The sequence below is a fragment of the Arachis hypogaea genome, chromosome 16, assembly GCF_003086295.3.
Source record: "Arachis hypogaea cultivar Tifrunner chromosome 16, arahy.Tifrunner.gnm2.J5K5, whole genome shotgun sequence".
Taxonomy (NCBI): Eukaryota; Viridiplantae; Streptophyta; class Magnoliopsida; order Fabales; family Fabaceae; genus Arachis; species Arachis hypogaea.
The window spans coordinates 1,340,721-1,361,730 of NC_092051.1; the positions used below are offsets into that span (position 1 = coordinate 1,340,721).

The 21,010-nt window shown below is 31.9% G+C and overlaps 1 protein-coding gene across 1 annotated transcript; it reads right to left on the reverse strand.

Annotated features, from left to right (window-relative positions):
- Window positions 1-1,177: 1,177 nt before the first annotated feature.
- LOC112754570 (poly [ADP-ribose] polymerase 1) lies at window positions 1,178-8,780 on the reverse strand. Its single transcript, XM_025802250.3, has 20 exons — window positions 8,500-8,780; window positions 7,717-7,766; window positions 7,435-7,624; window positions 7,114-7,273; window positions 6,656-6,998; window positions 6,035-6,230; window positions 5,806-5,961; window positions 5,604-5,664; window positions 5,427-5,487; window positions 5,076-5,327; window positions 4,381-4,615; window positions 4,166-4,278; window positions 4,020-4,096; window positions 3,727-3,884; window positions 3,160-3,351; window positions 2,965-3,073; window positions 2,493-2,575; window positions 2,246-2,383; window positions 1,929-2,111; window positions 1,178-1,477 (listed from the first exon to the last, which is right to left on the reverse strand). The coding sequence occupies exons 1-20, from the start codon at window positions 8,650-8,652 to the stop codon at window positions 1,430-1,432; spliced, it is 2,958 nt and encodes a 985-aa protein (XP_025658035.1). The 5' UTR covers window positions 8,653-8,780; the 3' UTR covers window positions 1,178-1,429.
- Between the last annotated feature and the right edge of the window lie 12,230 nt (window positions 8,781-21,010).

The window sequence follows — 21,010 nt, forward strand, 5'->3', positions numbered from 1 at the left end:
GAGGAAAATTTTGAATTTTAGACGGTGTAAATCAGACCGTCTGTGTTGTTTTATTTTTTTTTTGAGTAATAGAAAAAACAATTCGGAATTATTATAAGATTTTTTTGGACGAATTTGAACAACTCAGGGTCCGATTTATGGAAATTTTGGACCGTCCGATTTGTTCTTAACTGATCTTACAAGCTGGTAAAGCTCACATGCTCTCCATATCCCGTCCTACCCCAATCCCTTCTCCATAATAAAAATAAAAAGCGACACTTGAAACCCTTTACTTCCTTTCCCTGCAAAATAAAAATTACAGAGCATGCTCCAAGAGATAAAAACCAAAATGGTTTAAGATTCAAATGAAAATCTGTGTTATTGCGGGTAACACGTAGTGATGTAATAGAGGTCACAACTCACAACCCTTAACAAGAGAAAACAATAAAATACATATTATATAATGGTGACTGTTATATGAATATAGCAGGCAGAATAAAACTGAAGACATTATTGCAGTTCGTCATCCTTAACAATGAGAAGTGGCTGTTTCTACGAAACAATAATTTGATTGGCACCAAGTAGCATGCAACAATTTTAAATACACCAAACCATCAGTGTCATTAATCAACATTTTATGGTGAGACAATTAACAGCATCACCTTATCACATGCAGACCACATAAAATATTGTGCAAACCAGTTAACTCCCATAACCACCATTGTGATTTGTGCTTGTTTCATTAGTTTATTGAATTTTTTGCATTACCCCATCAGTTAAGCTAGCGGCCATACTTTTTCTTCTCTGGATTCAAGGGTTTTTGTTTCTTTCAAACCACAAAAGACACATTATATGAATATGAACCATTTTGAAGCCCTTCCCTTCAACAAGTGGCATACAACTCTGATGTTAGTTATGCATACATATCATTAAAATGATTAATCTTAGGGTACTCATCTAAGGTAAACTTAATATATGCATAGCACACGAGAAGACCCTTAAACAAGCAACCACACTCATGCATCACATAAAACTTAAAAGGCAGGGGTACGTTTTGTTAGGAGCTCTAAACATGGGATGAAATTTTCATGGATAAACTGTGTCTAGTTTTACACATCAAACTCATCATGAAAATTTCCATTTCATTCTTATCACAACCAAACATGCCATTATACTCTAAAAGGTAAGAGCTCGCCGATAAACAAGCTAAAGTCTGATATTAAAATGGTGGTTTAGTTATAGACATTACCAGATCACTTAATACCATAAGAGACCAATGCTGTAAATGTTGAGTAGTTCCCATTACAAACACCGGAAAGGAAGAAGAAAGATCTCCACAGGAAACCCAAAATGAGACCTTTACCAACAGGAATTCTAAAGACTTCTAGAAGAACTATGTTCAACTCCTACTCAAAATGCTGCCTAGTTTACTCCAACAATCTTCAATTCTTCATCTCTTGTGATGGAACCTCACCTTCAACAAATATTGCAACTTAACCTGCACAAATCGTACACATTCAGTCACATGCATAACTGCATAAGTGATTTACAAACCATCAAACCGTTTTTCGGAAAAAGCACTAGGGTTTGTCTTGAAAAGCTTTATGATATGGTCATCAAAATGCACCTAAATTAGCAGCTAGAGAATAATTATACTCAGCCACAAACTCAAACATCATATCATTGTGCTGAAAATTTGTGTGCTTTACAGTTTCCACAAGTTGGCTAACAATACTTAGTTTTCATTACTAAGTTGACAATCATTAGAGAGCTATACCTATAAGTCCCATTTAATCAGCATAAATATATCAAAATTACAAATCAATAATGGTCACGATAGTAATTTCCTGATTTAATTGTGATACAATTTAAACAAGTATTCTAACTTAAAACACTTACTTCATTGACATGGTAAGGCAAAAAATAGACCAACCAATCATGAAACTTACTTGAGAAGTGTTATACACAATATACTCATTGTACATGAGCTCAGAAGTCTTGACATTTGATGGCACAGGCTTGCCACAGGGAACCGTGACATCGTCCCTCCACTTAACATGTTCTGATTCATTAGGCACTTTCTTGCCAAGGCCTTTAGTAGAGTGCTTTCCTTCGGGAGGCTTATCCATGTACTGTTTGATAGATGAAGGAGCCGTTCAATATAAAATGAACATTTTTGCAAATCAATTTGGCAGAAATTTAGTGTTTAATGTGCATGAACTCATTAAAAAGCCAATATACACAACTTGAATCAAACCAGACTGACCTTAGCTTTCTTGAGCTCATAGACATTTCCAAGGGCAACTTCACTCAAAAGCATTAGACCAACAGGATTTTTCTTTTCAGTGAAACAATACTGAGCACTCTTGCTGACCAAGTCAGCAAAGTAAATACCTTTGCCAAACTGCAATGCAAAATATTCAGATTTTGCCACCAGTGCATAAGTAATTACGTATGAAATGCATAAAATTATAAAAACAAGATAAGTATGAATGAGGGGTAATCAATCGAACCATGTAGCCAGTCACCGGGGCCTCCGGAGGTGCAATTCTAAGTCCTTGGCTAAGAATACCCACAAAATTTGTCACCCTAGAACCTGAAACAGAGAAAAATTGTTATAGGTGTCTTAACTCCAATTTTATACATATTACTGTTCATAATGTAGTATGCACATTGCAAAAAATAAATAAGTCATACAAACGATTGTAATTTACCCAAACTGGAGGTATTTCAACAGAGAGATTAAAGAAATTATAACCTAGAAGTTTAGGCTTTTAGAACTCCTGTGTAGTAATATCATGGGCCTTCCCATGGATTAATCAAGTTTAGGAGCAGAATTCCAAGATTCATAGATTGAGAGGTTTTCTCTTCACTTTTTCTATTAAGAAATCTGATTTGTATTCATTTTGTTCAACTTTCCTACTCTTGTGTCGTATTGGATATTAGAAACAGCACAATACTGGTCAAATAATAATCAAAACCTACCGTGCCATAGTAGCATTTTGTTACCAAGTTTCTCCCTATAGGGAGCATACTTATCAAATTCTCCTTGCCTTTCAAGGGAAAAAACTTCTTCTAGCTCAAGACTCCATTCCTGTATAGAAGGAATACAAATAAGGATGTTATATAGTAAAAGAAATGAAAGAGCTCATACTTGAAATTAAATACACAGAAACATACCGTATGTGTGGGAGCATGAGTAGTATGGAGATACTTCTCAATCAATCGATAATCTTCACTATCATGAGGTAGAGGAGACATGACACACTGGAGCTTCTTATACTTATCATCAATGGAGTCATCACTGTTAGCATCAAATCCAACTAATCTAGAAGCTATTTCAATGTTTTGAAGAGCTTCTAACATTTTCACCTGCAACAAAATTATTCAAAATATAACAAGATTCACATGTGCCAATCCACATGGAAAAAAGAGTCAGAAAAGTGCTGATCAAATTCAAACACAAAAAAAATTCTTTTCTTAACCAAAAAAAGGCTTTACATTTCTTGCATTAATATTTTATCCATTAAGCTTTATATATCAAAAATCATGACTGAGTTTTAAGAAAACAAGAAAATAAAAATGACATCATTTTTTAACTATATTCAGGCATAACTTTATCAACATCCTTGTGCCACACAATTGCAAGAACAAAACTGACAAAAATCAAAGCATCAATCTGACTTCATGTTTCATGTATTTATTATCAAATACAACCTGGAATATCATTCGGAAGGTAATACACACCTTTGACTTAAAATCATCGTCATCCCTAATAATATGTGGATGAATAGATGGGATCAAAGTAAAGAACCGATTGCTGGCATCAATAAGCAAGCTTTCCCGGACTGATGGGTCAGAATTCTTAGTTAGGAGATTCTGTATATCTGTTAATGCTTCAAACCCTGGAAAGAAGAACCAAAATAACATAAAATCAAACATTTATTACTTTAACACAGCATGATTGCTTCATGCTGCCAATAAAAGAAAATAGTAAACTTCTATAGCTAATTGAGATAGAGGAATGAACATGTAGATACCTTTTTGAATATTACTTTTGCTCAGTTTCCCAAGTGGCATTTCGGACATATTAATATCAAATTCCATCATGGCAGCTCTATAAAACCCAAGAATTAGTATTGAATAAGATATTTGCCAATAAAACGAAGTGGTATTAGATCAAAACCTGTATGTTTCCACGTTGAAGAGCATTTTCATCAATTCTTTTAATGCAGGTGGTAGTTTGCTGTCCTCGTCATTTCTGTTTTTCTTTGAAACCTGTTTGTTAACTCCATAATCCTACAAAGTGACATTTGAAATAGCCATGAGTTGAATAATTGCCTTATAGGTGAAACTGATCAAAATCAAATAAAATTTATATAGTTAGGTTAGAATAAGTACAATATCCAATGGGAAGAACTTTCCAGGTTGCTTCTGAATAGTCTTTTGCTCCCAAGCCTCCCAAGTATTTCCAGTCTTCTCATAAAATAATCGTTTGAATTCCTTGATTGCATCTGATTTCAACATTTCATCCAGTTTGGTTCCTCCAATCTTGTCATTTCCCACTCGGCCCCATTTACGAAACACATAGCATGCTGAACCCTTGTCTTCTTCAATGATTTGGAGAATATAGTAGCTTTACATAAGAAAAAGTTAGAAGATGATGATGGAAGTGTCAATAATGGATTTTTTAATCTTTTTTTACTAAAATGTGAGGGGATGGGATGGGGGAAAAGTATTATAACAAGGATCTTTGTAATAGGCATCTAATACAAGAGAACTTGACAGAGAAAAGTGAGTAAACCTCTAGGAATTGAGCAAAAGCAGTGTAATTTCACCTATGTTGGGTGAAAATGTGTATGATAAGGTTAGTTGTTCAAGAGACCTAGCTCTGTCGTAACTTCCAATTCTATTCCAACTTTCTTAACGCTTCCCTCAACATCAAACATAGTATAACAATATCAAGATGCATACCTTTAGCTTCAATTTTTAACATCAATAGCAGATAACAAGCTGCTGCTAATCCTAGCTTAGGGCGAGGAAACAGACTCTAGGCTAAAAGCTGAACAAGAAAGGTAAAAATACAATGAACTCACCTGTTAACACCAGTAGATAAATCAGACTTATTCAAAGTTGTGTTATAAATGGTTTCTCTTTCCTCAAGTATGTGGCCAGAATCCTGTAGGCCAGAAGCCTCATGGACAGCACTTTGCCCCTTCACTTTAATTGTGACAATGCTAGAAGACTCTCCAATCATTTCAACTTTGTACATATCAAAGGGAAGCTTCTTCTTTTTCTCAATAGAATCAACCAAATAGTCCTCTCTTACTATTGGTATTTTCATCCTCCTATAGAAGAACTCTTAAGTCAGTTAGGTTTGAATAACTCAGAACAAAAAGCTAGGAAAAAATGGGTATTTGAGATTCGCAATTTGAATGCACCCCTACCTTGCCTTCCTCATCTCAACTTCATCATTGAGCAATCCGCTAACAACCAAGCAGTTAGTTTCTGCAAGTAAATAGGTCAAAATGATATAGATGAAGAATAGAAATGTATGCTTCTCCAAATCCTTCCTTAACAAAAGAGATATATATTCTTCTGGAATTTTCATATCCAGCAGCTACCTTTCTTCACTTTTGCATGAAGCTCCCCACCAAAGCCTTCAATTTTGCATTTCCATTCCGCCTGCATGATCAGCTCTTATAAGATCATTTGTAAACATGCCACAAAACTAAGACATGACAGATTCTCAAAATGATTTTGAGGGAGAGGGGAACTTCAACTTATGGACTCAAAAACACAGATGACAAAGGAAAGAAGTTATACAATAGTTTCTTTAGGAAATCCACACATGGCAACTTTCAAATCTCCCAAACTTCCACCATTTGAAGATTGATTCTGAGAAGCAACAGCTTGACTTTCCCTTGCTGACGGTGCAGGCAATATCCTAACTGGTTTCTTCCCTTTTTGAGATTTGAACCACTGAAAATGACATGCAAATACTTCAGTCAGAACTGACAGTTTTGGTTTGTGTCAATCAATTTTCCTTACACACCTTTTTAAGGTACTGGTTGTCTGTTTCCTCTGGGATTTTCCACTTCCCTTCAAGACGTTTTGATTCACAGGTAGAGTACGAACATTTACTCCACTCAGAAATGTATCCACTGCACCGGTACATTCCTCCAGAATAGTGCAGATTGCCAGAGCATGTTGGGCAGCTACCAAGTGCTCCAAACATCATTCCATCAGCACTGAAAATCACAATAATATCGAAAATAGACGTTGATTGAAAAGATCATGTAAATCATTTCCAAAATACATCACAAAGGGAGTGGAAAAAGACAAAAATGTATGTAAAAAAATATCTTCCATAAAGAAAATAGTATAGTGGTAACATGCTTGTATTATTGTTGTTTATTTAGATTAATAAATTCTAATTTTTCCATTAAAACTATAATAGAGCTCAGGACAAGTTATAATGCATTTAACAGTTTACACCCACCCAGCAAATAGATAACTATATCTGATATCTACTATCGGTTAAATCCTTGGTAACTTAGAATAAAAGGTGGATATCATATTGAATAGAGAACCTTGAGCATCACAAAGCAAAAGCAATAAGGAGGCAAAAGGTGGTTAAAAGATCAACACAAAAAGTGCAAGAAAAGAAAATTACCAGCGATCACGTAAATCAAGTTCTGATCCAGTTGAATCTTGATTATTGGCTTCTAGCATTTCACGCAACTCTGGTGTTGTCACGTGCTTTTTAAGATCATCCTTTAGAGCCCAGAGTTCTTTGCTCTGTGCCTCCAATCTATTCTCTAGATCATTTACCTTATCCAAATCACTAGAATTTTTCACTGATGCCACGCTGCTAGCAGACTCGTCTCCCTTTACCTTGGCAACTTTTGACTTCTGCCCACCCTCAGCATCCTTCCCACGTTTTGTGCCACCTTTTGAATTGGTTCGTCTTATGGATTCTTTAGTATCTTCGGACTCAACTTTTGGACCACTATCGCCTGAAAGAAAACGAGTGAGAAGCCAACTACAAAAGAAAACAGCAGAGGCAACCACTATGTCAAGAAACATCCTGTCTTGAACATAATGATCCCTATACGGTGGTATAGACTATACCTGCCAAGGCACTGACAGCTGATTGTTCAGAAGGTGGAAGATTATTCCATCCCGACAACTTATCCACTTGAATTGATGGTGATGATTCTATGAAACACTTGGCATGATGCCAAGCCAAACCTTTAGCACCCCCTCCATCAGGCTTGATAGATATCCGAACCTCAAATAATATTGAAGTCAGTCAGCGAGGAGAAAGATTCTAGACCCAATTACACATGAAATATGTTTTCCCTCCACAAAATCCATAAGCCCAATGACATACACACTCTAGCAGCCAGCATATGAAATACTATGACATAGAATGAAAAATTAAAAGCCAACCTCTCCTTTGGTGATCTTTTTACTACAATGTTTGCATGTAGCACGAGCATTCTGTGAAACTTCAATACCACACTCGGTATCCTTGACAGATTTTGACTTCGTTGTTGTTGATGCACCAGCTTCTACATATCTTCTGACCTTCTGCTGATCTTCCCAGCGAAGAGTCTCTAGGTCTTCAACATCATCAACTCTAGAAGAAAAGTGTTACAAGCAAATCCTTGTTGATGTCAAATCATCACACAGATCCATATTTATAATGGAAATAAGTAGAAAATTTCATACAATTTTATCTGGTTGGATTTCCTCAATATGCAATCCGCATGGTTCCACATCTGATAGAAAAAGAATACAGATCAAAACACCAAATGTTGTAACTCTCACTACTTACTACCTACTACCAAGTTAATTCAAATGCACTAAAGATTTTAAATAACAAGACTACTTTCTTTTCAGCTCTTTGAATTTATTGTTGGAGTATTGTTTAGGTGAGATATGTAAGTTATTTTATTAAAATAATAATGTGTATGTTATTTATGCTCATATGATGTGATAATTATAAATTTCAAGATCTTGTTAGAAATAGTTTCTGAATTGATTGTAGAAACAAAAACTAAGAAGATATCCCAGTAGTTCTTAGGATGCACTCTTAACCAAGGTCAAAGCTTTTGCAGTTCAAATAAAGATTGAAGCCTTTACATAGCCAAAAATGTTCTTAGGATGCACTCTTAACCAAGCAACAAAACTTTTCAAGTGAAGGAATTTATACCTTCTTTTTTTCTTCCAGGAAGTTCTCTAAAGTAAAAGCCACAATTTCTAAATACTCAACCTCTTTTACCAAAAAAAAAAAAGGAAGAGCATTTTTCTAAAGAATGCAGTAGAAGCAGAGTTAAAGAAACAAAGGAATGAAAGTTAAGAACAGAAAAGTTAAAGCTCATTAGACCTTAGACAGTGCCCTTTGCCACTGTTTCTCAAAGGAAGAAAGATGATGGATTAAAAGGGAAGCGGGGTTAGGGTATGAGAAGAAATGAAAAAACTTAAAAAAGAGAGGAATGGGAAGAGTAATACCGCCATGATGCCGTCGAACTTGGTGGATTGGACCATCTTGCCGAGGCGGAATTGCTCCTTGTCGATGGGAGCCTTACACGTCCTGCATGATGATCTCCCTGACTTGGCATACTCCGCTTTCCATGGCTTCTGCTCCTTCTGAGGCGTCGCCATTCTCAACTTCTCACCCTCACACACTCTCTCTCTCACACACGATCCTTCCTCTCCCTTTTTCACTACTCACTCATTTCATTGGCTTCCCCGAAACGCTTTCAATGCTTATTAATCCGTATAAAAATCATAAATAAGTATTTGTATACTTAGCATTTTTGTATTCGCTTGCTTACAGATATTATTATTATTATTATTATTATTATTATTATTATTATTAGTTATAATTATTTATACATGTTTTCAAGGACTGATTTTTTTTTATATTGGAACAAATTGTGTGATGTGCTCCAATATTTTAATGTATGTGAGTTTTACTTTTGTATAGAATAATTTTTTACCTTTTAAAAGACACAAAACGTCACTTACGTTTTGTATATAAAAATTATTTTTAAATTTATTAAATACAAAAGGACAATGCCATTTTCATTTGAAAAATAAAAAATATATATTTTTTACAAAACGACATAATCGTTTTGAATGAAGTAATTTTTTTTAAATTGAGAATAGAAAAACGTCATTGACGTTTTGATGTTTTTTATTTTTTTTAATTAAAAAAGTTGAAAACATTCCCATAACCATATTAAATATAATTTTTTTGACATTTTGATGAATTACACCAATACAAATTTAATATTATAAAAAAAAAAGTTCTGTTTCCAAGTGAACTTTTTAATTTTATATGAGGTAATAGCTCGTGTATAGCAAGATTATTGGAGTGTAGGGTGATTAATGCCCTTAGGATGAAAGTGTTAAACAAATCGAACGGTCTGATAAAAAAAAATAATCAGACGATCCGATTATACTAATTGAATGATACACAAATGGAACCGTTCGATTTGCGTACCGATAACTCGTGGCTTGCATGCAGCGCTTCCCAACTTTGGCTCTCCTTAAGCTTCGTTAATCTCTCAACCACCCATCACTTTACAGTTTTACTCTCATCATTCTCACTATTTGAAACACATACCTCCAACTTCACTTCTCTCTTCATTTTTTCCATTGTTAGATCAGCAAAAAACACCATTAACAAATTCAGAAACAATAGCTAAAAGATCCAAAATAAAAAAAATTAATTAACCAGAGTTTTATATTATTAATTATCTTGGTCATTTATATTATGTAATTTTTTATTATTAAATATTTTAATTTAATAAAAATAGTAGTGATAGATTTAAGTAGAAATATTATATTAAGTATGTATGATATTATTATTTATTGTTAGAAATATTCAGTATAAGAAAACAAATTTAAAAATTTTTGCATAATTATTGAATTAATTATTATTATAAATATAGTGTTTAGATATTTAATTAAGGATTAACAAATTACTATTGTGTGTTGTTAGTTAGATATTCAATTAATAAATTTTTTTATTGTATTGTACTGAAAATGAAAGTTTTAAAATTTTATAAATATAATAATTAATTATTCTTAGTCAATAATAATTCTGGTATATTATTATTATTATTATTATTATTATTATTATTATTATTATTATTATTATTATTATTATAATAATAATAATAATAATAAATGTTAACTGCAATTTTGGTCTTTAAAGTAGTGGCTGAAAAATTATTTTGTTATTGGCCTTTTTTTGCTACAAAATAGTCCCAAAAGTTTAACTAAGTTTTAAAATCGTTTTTTTTACCAAATTTTTTATTTTTATTCCAAACTAGCGGCTCAACAGGCACTAACGTGCCTGTTCAGCCGCTTTTCTATTGTTTTTAAGAAATTAATTTTATTTTTCTGTTAATATATTATTTACTTTTCAAATTTATTAGATAAATATTTTTTTATTTTAATATTGACGTGATCTTATTTATATCATATTTTGTTGAAATTAAAATTACTATAAAACACTTTAAAATGTTAAATTATAAAACCACACAATAAAGAGATAATATAAAATCGTCATAGTTAAAGTTCTAGGTAATATATGAGGTGAAATATTCGATAGAGTAAATTTTTATTCTCAACTATTCTAAAATATACAAAAAGTATTTTCAGAATGATAATGCTTCTATTGTATTTCTTTAAAAGTTTTGAATGTCGTCTATTAATTTATAATATTTTTAATTTAATTTTTAAATTTGTTATGACAAAATAACGATATGATGAAGTTTTTGTCCTCTAAAATTGCGAAAATATTTTTAAAAATTAGTTTATTCATTGTACTTTATTTTGTTTTTTTTTTTTTTGGGTGTTTATGTTATATTCCATACATTATTAAATTTTAATTTGATAATTTTTTATCATCAAGGACTTATTATTTAGTTACTGTAATTTAATTAAGATTTATTTTTCATCACTAAATAATGTTATGTGTATTACGGTTATTGCCATTAAATAATATTTGTAGTAGCATTTTTTTAGTTTGTACTTAAATTAGTTATTCAATAAAAATTTGTCCGATAACTCATAAAAATATATACAATGTTATCTATATTTTTAATTTGAGGATTTTTAGTTTAGTTACCTATTGACTTATAATATTTAATATAGTATTTTGATATTTTTTAAAAAATTAGAACACATTTTGCCATGACCAAATTTTACTATCTATTAAATTTTTAATTGGGTAAAGATTCTATAATAAAAAGGATCTATATAATTTATACAATACATTAATAAATACATGAGATAAAATAAGACATATTTTTGTACTATTTTACAATAGTTGTTATTTTGTGTTTAAGGTAGATCTTTTCTAATTTTACTATTTAATTTTAAAAGATATATGTTGTTACCAAAATTTTATTACAAAGTTATTGTTATTATTAGTCTTACGAATGTATTGCCTATTTAAAATTTATAGTATTTGTTAATTATTTGTTTTATTTTTTTATTATAGACTTCATAATTTTGTTTAACATTAGGCATTTTATATAATAGTGCACAATATCAAACTTCTTAATTTATTCAATACAAAAAATATTTTAAATGAATATTATGCGATGAAGATAAAATATTAAAAATATAAGTAGAGTATGTGAGTACTAACTTCATATTTGCATGGCTTTTAGTATTATTTGTAACTGGTTCATTATAAGAGATTGATTGAGGCATTGAATTAGTAGCAGTGGTGTATGTCTCGACCTACACTAATACAAAAAAAATACAAACTTAATATGTTGTAGATTATCTTAAAAGAATTAAAAATTAGTTCTCAGAAATCAAATCAAATCGCGTAAATTAAGTTAATTAATTTTGTTAATCTTCTATATTAAGATTTAATGTATAGGCAAAATGACTTAAAACGACGTTATTACATGTTTTGAATATATAGGGTACTAACCAGTTAGGACATCACCACATCTTTTACTTGAACAACTTCATTATAATGTGATTCCAGACCTATATTTTTAAAGAGTAATACAGATAATAAGCATAATTTGAATTCATAAGATTAAAATTAGTTATCATGATTAAAGTTAACTTTTATGTCGCGTATAAAGGTAATTTTAATTATTTTAAATTTGTTTAATTTTATTCTGAAACAGAGAATATTTTAAAAATAATATTCTTCTATTATATTTTTTTCATTGATTTTTTTCAAAGTTTGAATATCGTCCATTAATTTGTGACATTTTTAAATTTATTTTTTAAATTTATTATGATAAATTAACAATATGATGAGTATTTTGTCCGTTAAGATTGCAGAAATATTTTTTAAAAAATAGTTTATTTGTTATACTCTAATTTATCTTTATTTTTTGTGTTTATATTTTAATATTTCACATTAGAAATTTATTACATATTTAATATTATTAAATTAATATATTTTTAATAATAAATAATGTTACGTGTCTCATGATTATTAATATTATTGGTTGATATAGTAGCATTTTTTTATAATTGATATTTAAGATAGTTATTCAATAAAAATTGATTCAGTAACTCATATAAATATGTAGAGCGTTATCTATGTTTTTAATTTTAGAATTTGAAAATTATTTATCCAATCACTGTTTGTAATATTTAATATAGTATTTAGATTTTTTATAAAATTATGACCCATTTTACCGTGATCAAATTTTGGCATTTGTTAAATTTTTAAATGAAAAATAATTTTATAATAAGAAGGATTAATTTTTATTTATGCCATGTATTTAAATACATGAGATGAAATATCAATATTCTTGTATTCTTCTTCTATCATTATGTTTGTATTTAAGTCAGAATTCTCCTGGTTTTATTTTTAAATTATAAAAAATATATATTATTACCAAAATTTTAAAATATGAAAATATATAAATTAAAATAAAAACTAAAAAAATTAAATTAAAGTATATTAAAAATCATTATGTTACATTAATTTAACACAATATATAAATATTATTTTGATAATAAAATTATTATGTTTGACAACTTTTTATAATTATCTTATAACGTAGTATTTTTGTATTTAAAATGACTTTATTTATTTTTTTAATATGAGAATGCAAATGCATCTTTTTTTTATTTTTAATATTTTATCCCAAGCATCTACATTAATTTGAAACATAAATATATTTTTTTGTAATAAATTTATAATAAAAGTTTTAGTTAAAGAGAACTCAATACTTCTTTTAATAATTTAGAGCAAAAAATTTATTTTTATTTTATAGTTATTACTTTGTAAAATATATTTAATCACTCAAATTTAAAAATACACATGGCAAAAAAATAAGCGATATGTTAATATTTTTTCTCTTTATTCTATTTGTTATTATTAGTTTTATGAATACATTGTTTATTTTAATTTTTTAATTATTTATATACTATATGATAAAGATGAAATATTAAAAAAATTATTATTTTGTCCACTAAATTTATTTTATAAAATAAATTATGTAAGGATATACGAAGTCTAAAAAAAATTGGACACCAAATTCTAGTAACTTTTTGTATTTTTTAGTAAGGAGTGCTCTGTTATATATGTAATTTTTTTTAAGTTAAATAATAAGCATCAAAAATATATAAATAGTGTATATTAATTTAATTAATTTTGTTATAGAATACCAACCAATTATGTTACTATGACGTCTGTTATTTGTACCAATTTCATTATCATGCGCTTTCAATTCTAGAATTTTCAAAGAGTAGAATACAGATTTTAAGCAAAAATTGAATTATCATAAGACATGTTAAGTTTTATGTTACCTGAAACAAAATGATGATGATGATGATGATGGGTGGCTCTTATCATTTGTCTAAGTGTAGTTAATTATGTACTTGACAATGGATTTGGAATAGGAATTATATTAGTTGATATAATATGATTGCTGATTCGTTGAATTTTCCAATTATAATTGTCAGAACATAAGGTTGCAAGAGCATGATTGAAAGTGAAACAGATATTTAAAAATAAGAAAGAGATTAACAAAATCAATTAACAAAGTTCTTATCTTAAGTTGCCAGATTATTTAAAAAATCAATTAACAAATTCGTATCTTACTATATTTATTGTATCTCACTATATTTATTATATTTATTGTGTTATATGTGAATCTAATAATTAATAAAAAATAATATTTTTTAATATAGAACATATTAAAAATAAAGAAAAAAATTAACAAAATATACGTAGAGATTTTTCATTCTACCATTGGTAAATATAAATTTTTTTACATCTTTTATATGCCAATCATATGACAGATGAATAATATTAAATTAATTAATCTTTTTACAATAATTTAAAAAATTAGTAAATGTCAATTTTAGTACTCTTTATAAATAAATGTCAAATTTAATACTCTACATAATTAATAGTTTAGATAGTTTAGAAAATTATAAACATAGACTTTAATAATACGTATCAATTAATAAACATAGACTTTGATAATACGTATCAAACAATGCAAAAAAAATATTGATAAATTTTAATAAATATAGAATATATTTATAGATAAATTTTAATACTATAGAATATATTTGAGTAGTAGTGCTCGATCTATAATTATACAAAAAAAATACAAACTTTAGATGTAAAAATGGAATAAGATAAAGAGTACTTGTCCTTTGAATTTTTTTTTAAAAATTAAAAATTAGTACTCATAACGTCTATTATTACTCAAAAGGTACCTGTATTTGGCAATGGAATTGGCATAGAAATTGTATCAACTTCCTTGTCAAATTCTCTCACGATGATTTGCAGGTGTCCTTTCTTAGTAAATACATGTCAGAACCAAAAGATAGCAGCAAGATGCAGAAAAAAGAATCGACAACAGTGAGAAATATTTGTAAGTGGAGCAGTTATTTATTTTTCTCACGATTGCAGCAGTTATTTAATGGGTTAATGATTTTTTTTAATTATAAACAAAAATGTATTATTACTATTTTATCCATAAATTTGATTTGTAAAATGAATTATTTGAGGGCAAATGGTGTCTATAAAAATTGGACACCAAACTCTAGTATTGCCTTTATATATTGGTATAGATATACTCTTAACTAAAAAAATAAAAAAAGAAAGAAAAGAAACACGAGTTAAGGAAAAGGGGGAGGGTATCCGCTGGAGGGGATTGGGTTTTGGTTTAGGGAGAAGAGAGGCAAGGGAAGGGAAGGGGAAGGGGAAGGGGAAGGAGAAAGGCCACCGCCGCTCCTGCTCCTCGTCGTTCAGTCCTCGCCGCTGGATCTCACCGTGAGGGTGGACGTCGCTGCTCCTCGCCCTCGCCGACGTCATCGCCTCGCCTTCGCCGTCATGATCGCCTCGCCGTCGCCCTCGTCTCGCCGCACCTCCTCCTTGCCGTCGCACCTCGTCTCGTCGCTTATTTTGGTAATTATATTTATGAATTTTTGGTTTTTGTAATTGAAGATGAATTTGAGAATTTTTTATTATTGTAATTGCATATGATTTTTGTTAATGAAAGAGGAAGAATTTTAGTTTTGAATTTTGTTGATGATTCTGAGTTTTGATTGTTCTAGTTATCTGAGTTCTGGGTGGAGATGGTGGTGGTGGATTTTGAGTTTTGTTATTCTTCTTATGATTCCATTATCATTGTTGTTGTCGTTCTTCTTCGTATATTTCTTCTTATGATTCCATTATTGTTCTTCTGATGATGATGATGACGACCATGATGATAATGGTGGTGGTGGTGGTGGGTTTTGGTTCAGCTTGGGTTTCTATTCTGCTTCTGGTTGATTTTGGAGAAGTTCTGATGATGAAGATGATGACCATGATGATAATGGTGGTGGTGGTGGTTGGTTCTAGTTCAGCTTAGGCTTCTGTTCTGTTTCTGGTTGACGTTGGTTGATTTTGGGGAAGAAGGGGGAAGTGTATTTTCGTTCGAAGGACGATTTTAAAACTTAGTTAAACCTTTGGAATCAATTTGTAGCGAAAAAAAGGTTGGGGACGAAATAAATTTTCAGCCCCTACCTTAGGGATCAAAATCGTACTTAACCCTAATAATAATTTATGGTAGTGTAATTCAAGTAATGAATTATGTTAGTAACACTAAATTTAAAATATGAATTCAATAAATTATTTATAATTATTATAAAAATTTGGTATATATATAATATTATAGGTTTTGGTGATATATAAATTTGGTGTTAAAAAAATATATATGAATTTAATAAATAATTTATGATTATTAAAATTATTCTAGTTTTATAAATAGATTTTAGAGTTAATAAATTATTCTGTTATTATAAAATAAATAAATTTTAGACTGTAGAAAATGTATCTAATAATAATAACTCGATTTATATTTTAGATTCATTTAAAATTTATTAATTATTGTTAGAAGTTATTAAATATAAATGTTAAATTTTAATAAAATAGATTTAGTATGTTTCAAACAGTTAATAATATAATTGTTAATATAATTATATTATATTGGTTATGTATAATAAAAATGTGATATTGTTAAGTTTTACTTATTAACTAATTATGCTTATCTTTGTTTAATGTGATATGTGGTTATGTTTTATAGGGTTTATGGATGTTGACATGTGACCACTTAATGCCCTCGGATTTGTACAACTAAATTGTTGAGGGGTATTTATGGGAGACTGATTTTTATAACGTTTCCCATATTGTTATCATCCAATGCCAGTATCAATGCTCTAATCGAGAGATGACACTCTGAGAGTCACACATTTTATTTTTCAGTTGGTGAGTGTGCTGTGACATTGGAGGATGTGGCGATAATTCTTGGTCTTCCAACAAATGGTCTTCCAGTTATAGGACCAACCCTGAGTAGTTATGAGGCCTTAGAGGTCGAATGCTTGTACTAGTTTGGTGCTTACACCTAGGAAGACATATTGTAGAAGAAGATTCGTAAAGTTGACCTGGTTTCGGAGATTGAAAGATCGTTTAGTCTTGATTGATGATATTCACATTCAGAAGTACATAAAGTACCACATAATGTTATGATTTGGGACCATTCTGTATGGAGACAAGTCTGGAGTAGCGGTTCACTGGAAGTTTCTGTCGTTGCTCCGTAACTTTCCTGGGATGATACAATTTAGTTGGAGATCAGCATACCTGGCACACTTGTATAGAGTATTGTGTAGGGCATCTCGTGTCGACTGCAAGAAGATCGATGGTCCACTGACACTTTTGTTTACCTGGGCTTGGATCCGTCTACCATTTCTAGCGCCGATTCCCGACAATCTTCGACTCCTTCTAATTATAAACAGGTAAAATTAATTACTATCTGCTTCGAAAAAGTGTAGCACATTGTATTTTAATTTTTACAATAAAAGTTAATTAAAGAATTGTCTAATGTCAGGTGGCGTAATTGGGAGCGTGCTAATTGGCCTTACAGATTTCATTCTCTTGCTTACTTTAGGAGGTCGTTGGATAATCTGCAAGAAAGACAAGTATATTGTAATAAATAAGTATCTGTTTTTATTTAACTGTACTATTGTTTGGTGTGTAATTCTCTTTTACTTTCAATATGTCCATTTTGTTTGGGAGGCTTATGGTGTTGATCGTATTGAGGCAGACGTGATTCCCGTTGACATCCGTCAACATTCGATTATTTGGAGTGCCATGGTGCCGTTAATATCTTTCGAATGCGTTGAGTGGCATGCATGCAATAGAATGGTGAGACGGTTTGGTTTGTCCTAAGGTGTTCTCATCAGGAGTGGGATCTAGGTGAAGCACACGGCGAAGTACCGACTGGTCCTAAGAATCAAGATTGGTCCGTCACTTTTTGGGTGATGCAATGGACGAATCGGTATAATCATGTTCTTGCTGAACCCATGGTGCCTTCACGGCATCCTTTGAAAATTTACATGTATTGGTATCGAAGTACATATGGGACCCACTTGCATTTGTCAGACATCGTATTTTAAGAGAATCAGGAAGGCAATCTTGTGCATAATCAGAATAATCAATAGTAGCAACCACCGCCATCGCCATCGCCACCGCCACCACCACATTCACAGACACAAGCACAACAAGATCCTGAGCATTTTACACCATATATTCCTCACACGCATTTCACAGATTATTTTACACCATTAGTCCATTACATCAATAATATTGGAGTGTTCCACAATTTGACTCAGGGGATCAAGCTTCGTTTGCCAGCTGCTTAGCTTCATGACTCCGGTGCAAGGTCACCCACTTTCAAGTAATTACGGAGACATTTTCACCAACCAGAGGGCGCATCCGAGTAGTATTGCTTCAAGTAGGAGGTCATTGGATTCGAGGCCTCAACATTGCACTTCCTCTGGAAATTCTAGAGGTAGACTATCTGTTGACTCGAGTAAAAGTGATTATGCCATGGGAGGGATCATACAAAGCGGGACCCCACGGCGTATTCCAATGGATCTAATTCAGGAGAGCAATAAAGTAGTTGAGAATGAGGCTGATGACTACCTAGTAGACTATCCGGATGAGGATGAGGATGAGGATGAGGATGATATAAATCTATCATACAAATGTGCAAATTACATACCTGCATTTATATATTGAGGAAATTCCGGTGCATGCATGGCATCCAAGTCCAACGAGTGCATGAAAGTAGGCTCCTCAAACGAATGCTGGTTTGTCAGTGCATTTGCTACATCCGCCACATCTACCTCCATAATGTCGTCAGCTGATCTTCGTCTACACTCGGATCAATGACCTCATAGTTGCTTTCAAACTCCTCCTTGCTTTCACTATTATAATCTTACAATTCAACATCTTGGTCTACTTCAGATTGCTCGAACTCAATATACAGCTCGATGAACGATACTCGGGATCGAGTTTCAATATATACTGAAAACATTTCTTGCATGCTCGCTTCATCGGTTATATATTTGGTTTGAAATTGAACAAACCCGCCAAACACAGATATAGGATATCAGTACAAAATACATGACACTCTCCTAGATATTTGATACTTCATTTTCTCACAAATCACCCTTTAGTTCTTCAAATGACAATGTGAATGGAATAACAATATCTAATGGATTCTCACATACAAATTTCAATCATTCATATGTTTGTAAAAAAATATGGCCATGATAATATACTTTTAACATAACTCTATCATCCATGATAATATACTCACATTGAACACTCTCAACCTTGGTATTTTTTTTTTTGAAACAATGGAGAGGAAGAACAGAAAAAACGAGTTTCAGAAGCTGAAAATTCAGAGATGAAGAAGAAGTGGAGACTTCGGCTAAGCTAATGTATATATAACCAAACAAATCGAACGGTCCAACTACCTTTTTACCGTTTGAATTTCTTACAGAACTCAAATCGGACCATCCAATTAGCGTTCTAAGGAAATTTAAAAAAAGTCATATGCATGAAATCGGTGGGTCCGATTTCTACATGCAAAATGTTTGTCGTTGCTTGCTCCTTATAAATCGGACTGTCCGATTTGTGTTCCTCTCTCTCCCCTCAAAGAAATCAGACGATCCGATTTTTTTACTGTCAGTTCAAAAAAATAGCGCCGTCACAACAGTGTATTACCCCCTAACCTCCATAACCTAACGTAACACACACATCATTTTCATATAAAAAATAGCCTTTCCAAGTTGATTTTATTGTTTCTTTTTGTAAGGAGTTAATTTTGATATTGTTGTTAGATAGTGTGAATTTTTTTCTTTATTATTAACCGTGTAAAATTGAATTTAATTATAGAATTTAGCAATGACGATTGATATAAACTTTACAAAATTGGTACATTAGAATTGAATTGAGTTCTTTCTATAATTTCTAAAAAATAATAAAAATAAAAATAGAACTTCGCTAGGTAACTAAGAGGGATATAGCCAACTCCTGCCAACTCCTATTGGGTTGGACCCCAGAACCCATTTCATCAGAAAAGCAACATCCTCAATTAACCATAGTAACCTAAATTAACCCCAACTACCTATAGTAAACCTGATTAATCCTAACTTTCACCATCGCACCTGAGGCTCATCCCACAAACCTCAATGGCAACGCCTCCCACCCTTCTTCTTCAGATGTGTTTTCTTCCGTAGCGTCAAACCCAGTCGTGCCGCCCCATTTCCATCCGCAAGCAACCGTAGATATCGGAAGGACACCCCATTGCACCACTACTACTACAGCTCATTGTCGCCGGCGTCAACCCTAGTCAACGTCATCCCACTGTTTCATCTACGAGCAACTGTGGGACTCGGAAGGTCATCCCATTGCACCACTACTGCTGCAGGTCTCGGTTGCAGCTCCATTGAAGTGGCGTCCCCTTTTCCGCTCGACAACGTGACGGTGCCTCCCGTGCTCTGCTCCATGCATTGGATGTGTCTGTTGGATGTGTCTTTTATTAGAAGTGTCTTTTAATGGGTATGTCCTTTGTTTATTACTTCGACTGTCTTTGTGGATGTGTCTCTTAATGGAGGTATCTTTTAAAGTGGATGTGTCTCCAATTGTATCTTCCATTGACGACGAAGTCAGGGATGCGAAATTTTTGTCCGTGGTTTGGGATGTGGCCTCCATTAAAGATGGGGCTTAGTACAGGAAGGTGAGTGCGGTCTTGATGAACAGGGTTGAGAATAGCCTCACGTCGCGGGCTGAGATGGTACGGATGGCGTTGGGGGCTACTTCCAGTTGCGTTGCGGCAGGTGTTTGGGGTGAATTCAGGTGGCATATACGGCCGGATATGTGGGGCGGCCAGAGTTTTGTCGTGGTTCCCGTCTCGGGGGAGGGGGGGAGAAGGGTGCTCGGGTTCAAGTCCGGGAGAGAAGGGTGTTCGAGTTCACGTTCGGGGGAGGGGGAAAGACTCACTGGTTTCACTGAATTCACATATAGTAAATATAGAATGACGAAGGTGTGGTTATGAATTCTTATTTTTTAAATTTGGATTAATTAATTAATGGATTCTTAATTTAAAAAAAATAAATAAATATTTATTAATTGAAGTTGTTAAAACTTGACTGGTTGAATGTTGCTTCTCGATAC